General features: G+C 41.4%; 1 protein-coding gene across 1 annotated transcript in view; it reads right to left on the reverse strand.

The window, feature by feature from the left end:
- Window positions 1–1,884: 1,884 nt before the first annotated feature.
- The window catches only part of LOC139299657 (cytohesin-3-like), a 20,998-nt gene continuing 6,930 nt past the window's right edge, over window positions 1,885–15,952 (reverse strand). The window contains exons 2-13 of the mRNA XM_070922499.1: window positions 15,486–15,568; window positions 14,867–14,931; window positions 13,766–13,832; window positions 13,489–13,607; window positions 12,957–13,037; window positions 12,202–12,314; window positions 10,872–11,020; window positions 10,188–10,299; window positions 5,315–5,391; window positions 4,134–4,205; window positions 3,834–3,988; window positions 1,885–2,140 (exon numbers count right to left, since the gene is read on the reverse strand). Coding sequence (XP_070778600.1) covers window positions 2,068–2,140; window positions 3,834–3,988; window positions 4,134–4,205; window positions 5,315–5,391; window positions 10,188–10,299; window positions 10,872–11,020; window positions 12,202–12,314; window positions 12,957–13,037; window positions 13,489–13,607; window positions 13,766–13,832; window positions 14,867–14,931; window positions 15,486–15,568 — 1,166 coding nt within the window. The 3' untranslated portion in view covers window positions 1,885–2,067. The remainder of the gene's footprint in view (window positions 2,141–3,833; window positions 3,989–4,133; window positions 4,206–5,314; window positions 5,392–10,187; window positions 10,300–10,871; window positions 11,021–12,201; window positions 12,315–12,956; window positions 13,038–13,488; window positions 13,608–13,765; window positions 13,833–14,866; window positions 14,932–15,485; window positions 15,569–15,952) is intronic.

Raw genomic sequence — 15,952 nt, forward strand, 5'->3', positions numbered from 1 at the left:
AAGTAGTATTAAACCATTTCACAAATGAAAATAAATACAAAATGATAGCTGGTTATATTTCTGTACTTTTTTTTAAAGAGGAACACAAAAAGCAAGCAAGGATCTTTAGGATTACAAACCAAATGCAAACAGGATCACAACAACACATCGACCTTCACTGACATAGGTCATAGACAGAAAAAAAAAAGCTTAGTCGGACTGGTACCCTATTGGGCTATTGCACAGCCATAAATAAAACTTACCCAGTAGACTGAAAAGACTTTCTCAAAGGAAAGTGCTTTTTTAAAGTTAAAATCCTTAAGATTTTCATGGAATCAAACCTTGTTTTTGATATTTATGGTAAACATTTAATCTACAATAGCCAATGACTGTATTTACATTCTGTAAATACCTCTCTAAATATTAGTTTTCATTGGTAGTGGCGGGTCCGCCATTCCCCTGTTGTTCCATCGTGGATAATTTTATCCTCCTAAGACCTGGCATCCACATGCGTGGACATCACATTTTGGGTTATACCATAATACTTAATTCTGCTTATATGGAAATTCAAAATTGTCCCCGTATGTGGAACTACATCATGTCAACAGATGATGCTTAGTTTTTATACTTATCAGGTCCCAATAAGCCCAAATAGCAAAGAGACATTAAGATAGAGCTTGGGTCTTAGGAGGTTAAGTTACCCAACATTTCACATTAAAAGCATTCAACTGCGAAACACAGGGTGGCTTTTATTGTGAAGCAGTCAATGGAAACTTATTTTATTTGTCACTGAGGTTAGGGCTCACCGCGATTGTTCATCAAAAACGCTTGTATAACACAACATTTTTGGCATTTTTTATTTTTCCTAGCGAGTAATGGAACAAGAAGGAGCAGGCTGCACACCTCTAGCTCCTTAGCAAGGTAACCAACTTTACTACTTGTGCCATGTGCAGCATGAAATCAGATCATGGTTGCAATCATTTTTTTACTGACTTCTTCGTTTGTTTGGCTGCACGGTCAACAGATAGACAGATCAGTTGCTCCTCTGTTGCTCTTCAACGAAGTGTCTGCTTTTGTTTGCTGTAGTATTAAACCGCATTTGCTGTCACCACCATTAAACAAATCAACCAGGACTGAAATCTTAAGGATCGCAACTTTAAGTACAAAAAAGCAAGTTTCATCTCAAGCCACAGCAAAAGCTCTTTTTCTACTCAACTAAAATAAAAAAGTATGCACATTTCAAAATTCTCTGCTCCGCACAAATAAATGAAATCAGCCCAGCTGACTCAAGACTGTAATGCTTTGTTAGAAACCTAAATGTAAGCCAGCGCTCTTGTCTGAGCAGGGCTTCAGCCATGGCACCTGTAGAGAAGAATCCAGCACCAGAGTGAGACGACGACATGGTCCAGGTGAGGTTATACTGCACTGATCAACCCACCAACGCCCCAATGTCTCCTCCTCCAACCCTCCTTCCTCGAAACGCCTCTATTCACCCACACATTTCGTGCCGTGTCGCTGACCAAACATCTGAACTCTACATTTGAATTTTGACTTTTTCATAAAGCACAGTGGAGGGAACGCTTGTATGACTTATGCACCCATACTGTAGATGCTGTGTGCATTGATAGCATGCACACTGCTGCATACACACACACACACACACACACACACACACACACACACAAACAAACACAAACATATTGGTCTATAATAACCCACATGCATGCCTGTGCACCTGAAACATGGCAGTTGTGCTTTAGGGAGACGTAGAAACATGTTATGACCATGAGAGGGGGAGGTAGGGAGTGTGTATGAGATGGAGGAGGAACAAACTGGCTGGTTGGTTGATTGTTCATGTGCTGCTCCATGCAAGAAGCCACATATCTGAGTTTCCTGGAGCTCTATTGTCCCCTCAGTTGTGTGTGATGTCTCCCCAGCAAGTGCACATGACTTCCAGGGGAGGAACTGAGGTTTGTCTTCAGGGGTGAAGTCTTTTCTGGGGGTTGACAGTCATTTCTGTGGTTTATGTGTTCATGAACTGAAGGAGAGAAAGATGGAGGGGCTGGAGGTTGAGAAGATTGTCTCTCCTCACTTCTTGTTGGCGATGCGTCTCTTCCTGGTGGCCAGCATGTCGTAGAAGGGATCTCTGCTAATGCTGGCCCTGGAGAAGAAGCCAATCAAAGGACAGAGATGAAATAAATAACAAGGCCACATGAGAGGAGGGTCTCAAGCATCTTTGATATGGAAATGTAGGCACATTTATACAAACCCCTGCCTTAACAGATCAAAAAAAAAGAACAAAGTTTGTGCAGTGACCTAGTTTGGTTTCCATGGTTTCTGAAGAGGACCTCCCCCCCGCTCCAAAGTTATATCTTGGTACTCCAGTTTGCTGGAACCTCCTCCAGAACTCGGCCAAGCTTGTAGTAAAACACACACTCTCCTTCCTTCATAGGTTTATAGGTTTGAAGGAGGGCGAACAATGGTGCTCAAGATTATTGACTCTTCTGCGTTCTCCCGCTCCCCCTTTTTTTAGAGTGATGGAAAAGCAGCGTACAATGAGAGCGAGTGAGTCAGGAAGCCATTTGGGCTCCACTGAGGAGCCCAGTTTCACGGCTGCTAAATCCTGTTAGCACCAGCACAAAGCAAGAAGAGGCTCAACCCCCCACTGCGGATATCTCTGATTCCCTTTACAACGCCACGCGCTGAAGAAAGAGTCTGTATATGATGACTCTCCCGCTCTTTCATACTGCTCATTGTCATTTTTGCACAACCCAATTTCATGAAACAAAAACTCCATTGTGGAGCGATCAAATCCAAGCAAGGCTGCCGTGACTAATACCAAATAACATTTCCTCCATTTCTGTCCTTAAAAATATGTAAAATATATATATTTAATGGGAAATACAAAATATTAGGATTACGATACATACTTTTCTCTTTTACCAACACATTGCATCAATTTATGAGAGCCAACTTTCTCCATTGACCCAGTTGGTCCACCATCATCTGAGTCTCTGTGATCTTCTCACATCTCACTTTAGAAGAAGGGATCATCATTTCCATAAAATGCCTTTTTATCTCCCCAGACCCAGAGTCCTCTTGGACCCCTCTGGTTAAGCGCAAGCTGTGGCTGGTTAGCCTCCATGGCTGCGAATGCATGAGCCCAGTTTGGAGCTGCCTCTCCTGGATATGTTTGCTGGGTTTGCTGGCTCACCCCCGGGGTGCTACAGTATAAGCAGTGACTAATCCCCCATCATTCCCCCAGTGAATACTCTTTGAGAGTATGGAGAGATGAGGAGGAAGAGGAGGAGGAGGGGGGGGGGGTTGCACTATATTACAGTATGGAAGGATTCTGTTCTGCTGAGCCAACTGTCTTTGACATTGCACCATCTTCTATGCAGGCGATTACAGAGCAACATTTAGGTCACTGACAGCAAGGTTATTATCACTGAGAGGTATGTATGTATTGTATCTGTCAGAGAGAAACCACACTTTTGTTGTCTGTTGTGCTATTTAAATCAAGTGTTGTAATTACATACTCATGTAGATGTATAGGTGTTCAAAGACTTGAAACAGAGAGAAACAGCTTGACTCTGTCCAAAGGTAACAAAATCCACCTACCAGCAGCTTTAAAGCTCACTTATTAACACGTTCTGTTGTGTTTATTTAATCTGTACAATGGTGAATAAAAAAAAAAACAAGTTGTGGTTTCGTCGCCAAGCGCAGCAACTTCCTGTTGTCACAGTGAGGTTGCCAGGCAACATGAGGACACCCCTTCTCAGCTAACTCTCCGCTCAAAAGAAGCGAATAATTCCCAAAACTACTGCTTTAAGTGTACTTGTGAGGAGTCTTACTTGATGGATTTAATCCACTCCTCTTTCTCTTCCGGCGTGGGCGCTGATATCCTGTACACCACGTGGTTGCCCTCAACAACACGTCCATCTGCCTCCGTCTTGCAGGCTTTGATCACCTGGCCCTTGTGATTGGGGTTATAGAGCTCGAAACAGTTCTGGAGAACGGACAAAGAGTAGGGCATCAATAATGTGCTATTGGGAGATAATTAGATTTAAATATCTGATAAATGCGGTAACAGAGGAGAAAAGATACTTGACATATGATCTAAGGGTGAGGTCTCTTAATGAGGCAACACTCACAGGTTTCCTGGGCTCCTCCACCTCCCTGATGCTGAGATTCTCCAGTGGGATGATCCCACGAGGCTCCTTGTCCTATAGGAGAGAGGGATGAGAAGGAGAAACATGAAGAGGGAGAAAAACAACCAAGTGAAAACAAAGAGACAGAGAGAGATATTGATAATAACAAGCAAGCAAACAACAAAGAATATGGATCCAAAAAGTAGCAAAGAGGCAAGAAGAAAGCGGTGCATGTAAGCATCACATAAAATAAAGACGAGAGAGGAAGAAACAGAAAAGAGGAGAGGAGTTGTGTGGATCAAATCCTCTGTGACATGTTTTGCTAGTGTGGATATCAACCTTGCCCCCCCCTTTCATCCTTGCTGCTCTTTAACGTTGCAGATAATGTGCGTGTGGAGCAGTCAGACCAGAGGACGGGACATAATGATAGTGTCCTGAAGGATAATACCAGGGTAGAGAGAGGACAGTGCTGATGTAGCAGCTAGCAGGGACACAGAGGCACTGATAAAAATCTTCAACGACACACATACAAACTTAGTCTTACAGAAAGCGACACGGATAGGCAAACACAAACACACATGTGGACACTAACAGTGAAAAAGAAACAAATACAGATGAATGAACACTTTTCTTTGCCACACAGGACCGACTGAGCCTTTCTGGGTTATCTCCCACATGTGCCAATGTGCCAGGGAATAATTGACGACAACTGATGACCATTAAAGCATTTGCTAAACAGCAGCCACAGTGACCACAAGTGGAAATTACAGGATACTGGCACATTGAATTTCCCTTAACATCCCAAGAATATCTAGAGACATTTGTTTTAAAGACATCAACATGTCTTCAACTTTTCATCTGTAAGAGAATAAATGTCTTATTTCTTCTTCCAAAATGTACACAGTCAAGTTTTAAAATTACTCAAAGTAAAAAAAAAAAAAAAGAGTACATCTTAAACAATATGTTTTTTTCAGTAAAGTGCAATTAAAGAAATACATAAAACTGGAATTGGACACCAGATAATATTTAATAAGTGTATTTTTTAAATAATAAATGATGACTCCACTTGCTGGCTGAAGGGCCCTAAGCAGCCACACAGGTCAACACAAACACAGAAACCAGCACACATGCTTGCAAAGAGGCACTTTACTGATCAAAACATCATTGGAGTACGACTGACTCACTGTTGTGTATTCGAAGTAGTAGAGGCAGTTGTCCGTTAGGATGAACCACCTTCTCTTCCAGGTTTTCACTCGGCCCCCTGACAGGAAGAGGAAGAGGAGACAGGAAGTGACACAGAGGCAGCAGTGACAGACTGGCTGTCTCCCATCAGGAAAAAGAGCAGGGATGTGACACTCATTCATAAAGCTGACCCACATCCACTCAGTTTTCTTTCTACGTGTTAGCGTTTGTTCATTAGTTCACTGCTGTAATTCAATTTCCTATGTAAGAAAGGCTGCTTGTTATCAACCACATGATCATGTCATGTGACAATTAGACACGTACATTAATACTTAATATACTTAACATGCAGTACATGCCACTGAAAATTCAGTTGGTATGTTTGTCTGATTTAAAGTAGATGTTATAGTGTAGTTGTACAGTCTGAGACAGGCTGGTTGTAGGTTTGTGCTTTGTGTCAAAAGCGGATTCTCATATAAAAGACACAGCTGAGAATTGTCTTATTATCATCTTTAGACTGAGTTGATGTTTCTTTTGTTTCTGTCTATGAGTGCCCTCTAAAAACCCAGATGAGATCATCTGTATTGTTGATCTGATTTAAAAAAGGATGCCACTGTGGTTGGAGGTTTAAATGTAAACCTGTGATGAAGAAAAAGTTCACTTTGACTTTCTGAAATATGCAGGCAAGCCAGTTTGAAGAAAACTGAAGCAAACCGAGCATGTGATTACAATCAACCACCACTATCTCTCCTAACTCCGAGCTTCGTTAAATGATGAATCACCCAGCTGATAAATTATTACTGACGCTGCCTGTTCATTTTTTAAAAGGCAACAGGATAAAACCTCATTGGCTCTCAGGAGAGGAGAACAAACAGCACTTGATATGAACCTAACGTGACACCTAAAGCACCCCTGAAGGAACACACATGTAGACACAGACATTAAAGCACAAAAACTGACACACACCAAACCCCAAAGCATGTTCACCATCTCATGTGTCAACTTGAGCAAACTACATCCAAAAACTAGAAATACCGCCCCGCGGTTGTATGCTTCCGCCAACCAGTCAGGTTGCCGCTTACATCCATGCCTGACTCTCAATATATGTAGTGAAGACTTGGAAGGAAGTGGAGGGGAAGAAGCTACAAATTCTACAACATGCTTCACACAAATTGTCAACCCGGCAGCACACAAAATCTATATAATCACCACAGTTCGAAGGTGAGCACCTGAGATTAGTGTCACCACTTCAGTGTCCGACCAAATGTGAAATATGGTCACAGTCTCCCCTTCTGTTCCTGAGTCATGGCGTTGAATAAAAAAAAGTGTTTTTCCAGGATGTTATGATGAATGATGATGAATTTGACCTTTGACCCTTTTGGAAAAAAATGTCATCACTTCAAAATGTTATATTATTAGATATTTGTGTGAAATGTTAAATTAAAGCATTCTAAAAAATGTGTTTTGTGACATCACAGTGACCTTTGACCTTTGACCACCAAATTCTAATCAGTTCATCCTCAAGTCCAAGTGGACATTTGTGCAAAACTTTCCTCAAGGCGTTCCTGAGACATCCCCTTTCATGAGAACAGGATGGACGGACAACCCGACTACATATAGCAGAGCGAGCACAACCGTCCAACGCGGTGGTTTGAAGCAGAGTTCAGCCTCTGGCAGTGACTGCAGAGACTCGTGTCAGAGGAAAACACCACTGGCTCCAGAGATGTGAAGGCAGCCTTCCTGGTGGGAGACACGTGCGGTGTGTGCATGTGGTGGAGGAAGTATTCAGGACCTTTACTGTAGTAAAAGTCTTGCATTGAAAATGTTACTTAAGTAAAAGTATGCAAGTATAATCAGGAAAATTTACTTAAAGTATTATAAGTATTCAAAACGTTACTATTACTTACTATACTTTTATATCATGAGATTATTATTACTCATGCAGGATTTTACTGTCGTAGTTGGTTGAGTTGAAGCTCATTGTGAACTAAATTGCAACAGACTGCAACTAATGATTATTTTCATCATGGATTAAGCTGCTGATTATTTTCTCCATTAATCGATTGATTGTTTGGTTTGTAAAAGTTCAGAAAATAGTGAGAAATGGCCGTCACAATTAGCCAGAGCTGAAAGAGACACCTTCACAATGCTTTGTTTTGTCAAAGCAACAGTCCAAACCTCAAAATTATTAAAAAAATAATTGAAACAATTAAAAGGAACATTTGAGAAGCTGGAACCATGAAATGTTTAGGATATTTGCTTAAATGATGATTAGATGATTAAAATAGTTGCCAGTTAATTTTCTGTCAATTGACTTTACTTCATTTATGAAAAATACCATATTTTATCAGCTCTTCGTATGTTTTTTGTGCAAACATCAACATGTAACTAAAGCAAAATGTAGTGGCGCAAAAAGTACAATATTATTACTGTACAGTACATAAGTAAATGTACTTAGTTACATTCCACTACTGTGAGAAAAAGGCAAACCTGAGCTACAAAACATGAAGACGAGCACATGAGCACAAGCACTTCCTGATGTCTTCCTGTGTGTGTGTGTGTGTGTGTGTGTGTGTGTGTGTGTGTGTGTATGCTTTTGACCTAACATTCCTGATTAGTTCCTCTCAACACTAACCATCCCTTGTGGTCACAACACTTATGCACGGCAGCATTTCCTGTTTCGTGGCACCTCACATGAGCGTATGCGGGCCACACATAATTACAAAAGCTCCGGGTTTCCTTACATTTTAACAGACTCTGGCTATTGAATTAGCGTGGCCAAATTTCCGCTCAGCGTACAGAGAGATTTGCTAAAAAAGGCATTTATTCCTTCACATCCCCCGGGGTTTATTTAGAGAGTAGGGAGAGTTAAATTAGAAATATTATAGCGAGAACTGGCGCGGGGAATGGCTCCAGGGAGGAACCGTACTAGAATGTAATCATGTTAGGTCTGTGAGCCACAATGGGGCTATTTGCACTGCTACACACTAGTTTGATGAGACTACAGAGACGTTACCCAGAGTTATAGGAATGTGCAGGTCAGAGCCAGGTGTGTGCATTTGTGTATAAACATAGTAATAAACCAGATCACCTGCAGTGAGTTCGCCCTTTAACCTTTGACAAACAATATTCAGGCTCTTAAACTGTTTTATCTTTAATAATAAATCAACCTCTGACAACAATTAAAAAGTGTTGAAAAAAACGGACTTAAATGAAAGGTGATGAGAGGCTATGTAGGTTTGTAAAGAGTGTCGGAGCCGCAGGAGGAAACATCTTTAATGTAGTGTGAACTGCAGAGCGAGGGAGGAAGGTCCAAATCAAAAACATGTGCAAACAAACAGCAACAAATGGCAAAACAGAGTAAAAATAAGACCAACAACTGTATTACCTCATTGGGAAAGAATACAACCTCATCCAGTCCCTGGGCGCACACACACACACACACACACACAAACTGCATACAGAACAAATAATTACAGTGTGCTCCTTCCCAAACTACATTAAGATGATTTCCTTACCTGCACCATTTCTCACACATAAAATGTTTTTTATAAGAACTGATTGTGCCGTGAGAATGTGCACACCTCATGCATACTTCTTTTTTTAGGAGCATCTACGTGGTTTTCTCGTAGCCTAGTGTGATGGGTGAAGTGGAAATGTATGTGAGCCTGTTTTCTTGACGGGTGGTGTTCTCAGGGCTGAGGGTAATAAGTGGGCCACAGTTGGATAAATCTTCTTTAATTAACACCAACATGACAGTTCAGCACCAAACGTCACTCTCGAGATTCACATTAGACTCTCTACTCTGTGCACTTGTTACTCTGTCACTGTTAAACTGGTATCTGTCACTAGCAACAGCAGGTAGGAACTAAAATTACTCTGACGCAAGGGGACGCAACTTAAAGGTTACACATAATTGTAAATGATAATAAAATAACAGTTGGGAAACTTAATTAACTAACAATTCATAATTTATGACAGTGTATTGCTCAAGTACACAATATATACTTTATTTTATTACAGTCAGAATTACAGTAAACCAAAATATAATGTATACAGTATCTGAGATTACACGGATGTAAGAGACAGAATCATTATAATTTTTCTGCAGTCTAGGATGAGATCTTTATTACTTTTAATTACCTACTTTTGTGTGATCAGTGTTATTATTTGCATTTAAATCAGCTGTATCCCATTATTTCTATGTGTTTATATGTTCTTTTCATTTTAACCTTTATTGTGAACCTTTGTGATGTTTGATGACGACGTACACATGATGAATATATTACAATATGGGTTCTGTAAAGAGCCACTGCTATGCATAGTTGCGTAATGGCAGCTGCTCTGGCATTTGCTGGAGAACTTTGGATAGTCTGTAAAATTGTGCTTCTTCTTCGCCTTCTTCGGTGGAGCGAACACCTCTGGTGTTGATATGCAAAGAGGTTCATTAAAGGCGTGCTGACATCCATTTTGTGGCTTTGCGCACACACAGAGTTTTATGCATCTGGCCGTGGGACTTTAAGATGAAAGTTTAAAAGCATCTTTCAGCATACAGATTAATGTTAAATTTATGAATCTCACCTTAATCTGTTACAAACTGTGAATGCTTAAAAGACAATATGGTTGATATTTCGCACATGCTTTAAAATGTAAGCGGTGAGGATCTAATCCAGTTCATCGCAGCTAAAACATGATACCTCGCCTTCAAGTGAGAGTGCACAAGCAACGTTAACCTCACTCGGCTGTGAGAATAAAGCCACAGTCGAAGCGAGAAAAAGTGGGAGAGTAACCAAATAAAGTCATCCAGGATGTCTTGCATTCCCTCACTTGTGGGGGTGGGTAGGGGGGTGGGGGGTTGCAGAGACATACACTAACCTAATTTCAGCAGCCAGCCCTCTCTGTCTGGGTTGAAGAACGTGTGCGTCAGGTCGTTCCCATCATCCTCTGGGATCTTAAAGGGTTCGCTCTTGATGCTGTCGTATAGATTCTGCACAGAGGCAGAAAACAAAAAAGAGAGAACGTTATGGAAAAAGCGTTAGCTCACATCAACACTTCCAGAATTCGCCCTCCATCTCCAAACATTCGACCCAGCCTTCGGATTAACGGCGCATTAAACAAGACATTGACAGGTTCTATTTCAGTGTCGGAGAGTGAGAGACAATCATTCATACCTCAGTGACTCTGGGAGCTGTGACTCTTTAACAAAGTGCCTTTCTCTGCTTAAATGAAGCCAAGGGCACTTTGGTACAGACGTCAGCCTACAGTGTGTGGGTAGATCAACTTGCTTTCGTGCGTTTTTCTTTGAGAGATCACGGAAGATCATTAGCATCGGTATCTGGGGAGAAGATCTAATTCTGCTGAGCTGCAGATATCTCAATTAGTGAAGCATGACTCTCTGCTTTTCAAGGTGGGGAAGGTTTCTTTTTTTGCGTGCTGAATAGTAACACAGCATCTATTTAGACTTTATTTACGTATGTTTTGCCAACATGACGTTTCGAATGTACACTCCTTCTGAAACATTTGTCAAACCTAATGAACTAATAAAGTCAAAGCTCTCACCCTGAGTAGCTCCTCTGGGAGGTCTCCCCCCTCATTGATCCCTCTGTTCATGGAGATGAAGCGCTCCACGGGGGGCTTGTCTCTGACGTTGGGATTGTGCAGGCTCGTGTTCAGCATAATGATGGCGAATGATAGGACATAGCAGGTGTCTGTGGAGGTAATTACAGTGTTACTGTTACTGGGAAACCTATAATACAGCACAGAGTCTCTCATGTTGTCTTGCTTGGAGTTTTTGGATTAACGTGGAAATTATTCAAACTATTGATCTTTTGTCACTCTGTCAAGTTTAAATCATTGATATTATAATATAAACGCTATATCAAGATCATTCACTTGTTTATATTTACAAAATTGAACATGGTCGTCCTCAAATCCGAACGTGAAACCAGAACAGCGCTTATTAAAAGCGTAAAGCCGTCAGCTGTACAGTGGAAGGTATTGCCCCCATATATGATAATGGTATTGAGACGACAGCACAATTGATTTGTGATTAATTAGACAGCAATCCATCAACAGATTTTGTCACCACCAAATTTAGGAGTCTGTCTAATAAAAGGGAGAATTTAATCAACAAAGAGGACCATATTCTGGGTCACACACACACACACACACACACACACACACACTTGTGGTGCCCTCCAAGGCACGAACACACATGAACACACATATACCTGCTAACCACCCTCCACCTCATTCGTCCTCCACTAACCGCCCCAGTCAACCTCTCCTGCACTGTAGATTTACGACCCTGAGCGCACCGGTCCTGAGAGATGACCAATAGCTAAGTCTGGGTGTGTCACCACTGCACCACATCAATATTCATGACCTGAGATGTCACCTGCGTCCTCTTCAGCGCTCACTCGGATAACACGGGAGCAAGCAGACTGCACTAATGACCACTGATCAATTTCATTATCACTGCTGGAGACACAAATAGTGATTACACTGCGATTAGTGAGGAAGCTGCTAACTACAGTGGAAAACAGAGAAGATTGTTGGTCCAATCAAGTTTACACTGGGAATAAGAGAATAAACCTCCATCAAATTCTGTGAAAAGTAGCTATGTAGTCAGAAAGTGTTTGTAATCTCCAGTGTTTTAGGAAAATGTCTAGTGTTGTGGCCACGTGCTAAAGATTTTACAGCCCAAACAGGTCCAGCCGTCTACTGAGGGAAGACAGACTGTCAGAGGTATTGATCTGAGGCTGAGGTGGTCTGGCTGGTTATCTGTCCTGGACTGTCTGGCTCAGTCTGACTCATATATCTGCTGCAGAGTGTGTGTGTGTGTGTGTGTGTGTGTGTGTGTGTGTGTGTTTGTGTGTTTGTGTGGTACCTGTGGACTGGAAGACGCCAGGATTGCATTGGCAGTACCTGGAGGCAAACGCCTCCATCATACGATCAATCTTCTGGGCTTCGCCAGGAAGTCTGAAGCTCCACAGAAACTGCCTACAACAGCAGGAACAGAGAGAGAAAATATAATGACAGATTATGAAATACTGATGCAAATGTATAGAACAGTATCTGGACATTCGCTGTAAATCATTTTACATTAACATTAACAAAGGAAAGACAGCAACATGAAGACTGCTTACTGAGAAGTTAGAAAAATATTATGAACATGAATAAAAACTGAGTTATTTGGCTACAACATCAACAAGAACTCTCTTCACTTCACTGTCCTCAGAACAAAACAGTATCATGATAAGTACTCAGTACACAGAATGCAGCATAAGTTGGTATTAAGACCAACATTAGCACTGCATGAAAAAAAAAACATCATCCCATTCATTTTAAATGAAACCTCTGAATTGATACAGTGGTGATGCCAATACAGAGGCCTCAAGCAAAATAATTACAGGGTCATCTGCAAAGAAGTTGAACCTGGCTCAACTTTTGCTGCAGCACAGCCTCATCTGTCAGGACACAAGTGCACATCCCTGGTATATTACTTTGTAACATGCATAATGTAGTTCTACTGTTTTCCTCTTGCGATGCTTGATACCGTAATAAAGTTTGTCGTAAAATCTTCTGTCATAGTTTCATAAACTACAGCTGTGAACGTTTAATTCAAACTGGACATTTACTCACCTTAAGGCTTGTACAAGGTTGAGGTCTGCAAACTCATGAAGCTCCACAAACGCCTGGAGGACCTTGATGTTAAAATCATCCCTGGAGGAGAAGAGGGGCACATGTTTAACTATTTACCCTCTTCAAACGGAAACAAAAAACACAGACACGAGACTGAAAATTCCGGGTTAATTTTGGAAGATGCACTGCTTGGACAAATGTTTTGGGGGTCAAGGTGGAAAGTAAAATCCTGCAGCCGTGTCACAGCAGAACAGAACAGAAAGCCACTGTGTCGGCCGAGCCAGGCGGCATGAAATCCCTGTTGTTTTGACAGTCCTATCCCCATTGATTTCCCTTCGATAAGAACCACATGTCCGCTCGGTTATTTTACTGGCACGGTCTCCCGTCGCTGCTCTGCTCCATAAATCCAGACTACCAATTTCCTGGGGCTTTATGCCCTCGTCTGAGCGCATGCAGTGCAGATCTGACAGAGAGATGGGGAGAGGAAAAAAGAAAGGTGGAAGAAAAACAGAAGGAAAACTGGAGAGCTCACCGTTCCCCTAAGTAGTCCCCGATGACTGTTTTGTTGAGCCCCTCGCCTTTGTAGAGGAACTGTGCAATGTCCTCTGGGGTGTTCTGGAGAAGATCGTTCTCCAAAAGAAACTGGATCCCCTGTTCAAAAAAAAAAGAGCACACTTCAGTTACCTATTTTGGTCTGTTTTAATAACCTTAATGGATGGCTTGGATATCTTTTCAATCAAATCATAAAAGTATAATTCAATAGCAACTGTGTTATTGCTTCTGACAATCCTTTTAGGGCAAGGCCTGACCTTTTTAGGGTCCATGTTGAACTTCTTCCTCCCCATGGCGATCTGTTTGTTTCTTTGCGTGGTTTTGCTGCAGCAAAGCACAGAAACATCCATCACATGACAGTTGAGGGTGTGGTGTTGTCCCCAGGCGGCTGTGTTTGTTCAGTAGGTCAGTTTGTGATGGGTTCGTCCAGGACGTGGCATGACTTTGTTTATTTACTACTCTGTCAGTATGCAGTGGGTTTAATCTGAAAAACTGGAAATACGCTAAACGTGGCTATATGTGAGTTAGTATGACCTGTTCCGCACTTGTGCATAAACAGAAAGTGCTTCTAGTCCCTTCAGTTTAACTGACCCTGCAGCCATTTGCAAGAATATTTCCCAATTTAATGTCACTCTTCTTCAAAACACATTTTGCATGCGCCCGCCAAGGAAATCTCCACCTTTGTGTGTCCATGCATGCTCCCTACGCTTCCTGTGTGCCCCAAATAGCCCGAGCCCCTTTGCCAGCTGCACCTGAGACACACACACACACACACACACACACACACACACAGCCTGACACACGGCCTCACTCCACCTCATCAGCCAATCGAATGAAAGCCTCTGACTACAGACTTGTTTGGTTAATGTGTAGTCGAGGGACTGTCCCGCTTCACTCCTCAAACAAAGGGGGATTAACACACACACACACACACACACACACACACACACACACACAATGACAGGTGTGAGGCTCACAGCAGAGGTAACTACATGGCTCAATGGCTTTGAAGAGCCGAGGAGGCAAAAAGACAGAATGAACTAGTCCTGAAACGATCAGTCAATGAATCAATAAGTCAATTGTATCAAGAACCTAACCTTTGGATATGGGAAATGGTGTTTTCACTTTTTCTGACATTTTACAGACTGTTATTAAGAGCTGCAACGGTTAGTCAATTAATTGATGAGTCAATTGATGGAAAATGAACAGGCAGCTATTTTTAGAATTGAGCAAAAATGCCCAAACATGTTCGTAAATGTTAGAATTTTCTGCTTCACTCTGTTTTATATAATTTCAAACTGAATATCTTTGAAATAGTTACACTATCAATCAATTTGTCAAAAGAAACAACAACTCACCTCTCCCCGACGCAAGTTAGCTGCTCGATCTCAGTCATCACCTCTGCAATCTCAAACTTCAGCCGCTGCACAGAAGAAAACAGTCACTTATTCAATACACTAGAATTTGCGTTTCATTAACTCTAATAAATAAAAAGACAGACAGGGGAGCACAACATGGATCCAGCTGCAGCTCTGAACTAACAAGTAAATACTGCCTAGGAGGTTCCTAATTTAATAGTGACATACTATTTAGCAAAAAGGGCGTCCTAATGACAGGTTCCCTTATATTTAGGGCTGCATGATGTTTAAAACCAATATCACACAATCTTAATAGGATCATCTTAATGGGGAATTTCTGCCATTATTAGACGGTGGACAGTCGGGAGGCGACAGGAAACGCTCGATAGGAGTACTTTTCCAATATATGGACATATTTACAATATAATAACTAAATCACACATGAAATAATCAAACTAGCATTGTTCATTAGATGAGCCTTCAGAGATGTTCAATAACTTGACCATTTGTTCAGAATCATTAATTTCACATTGCCCATTGCACATTACTTATACTAATACTACTTTTATCTTTCTGCTGCTGGAACAAATAACATCATCCTTTACCGACTGTTACTCACTTCAATATCATCCAGAAGCTCTTTTTTCCTGCGTCGTATGTTCGACAGCTCATCTCTTTCCTCCAGAGACAGGTCCTCAGGTACTGGAAAATACAGAGAGAAGGGAAAATGAAAGAGCACATGTGAGAGAGAGGGAGGGGCAGGGTTATGAGGATGGATTAAATTAATTCACCTTCCGACCAGCCAGTCAGAGTCACAGGGATTAAGCCTGACAGTGCATACCTGTTCAATGAATCCATCACTCATGACCTAAATTAATACACTAACAGAAAGGAGTTCACACACTCAGATATGTTTGTAGAAGGTGAACTCAGTATGTTCCTCGGTTCTTCTTTTTTTATGCATATTTTGTCCCATAGCAGATTGAATTACAAACAGTTAACACTTGGGACACTTTGGAGTAGAAACATGCCACCTTTTAATACCTAAATTAATTGGAGCAGATTAAATATCATAGAGAATATTCT

The sequence above is a fragment of the Enoplosus armatus genome, chromosome 17, assembly GCF_043641665.1.
Source record: "Enoplosus armatus isolate fEnoArm2 chromosome 17, fEnoArm2.hap1, whole genome shotgun sequence".
Classification (NCBI taxonomy): domain Eukaryota; kingdom Metazoa; phylum Chordata; class Actinopteri; order Centrarchiformes; family Enoplosidae; genus Enoplosus; species Enoplosus armatus.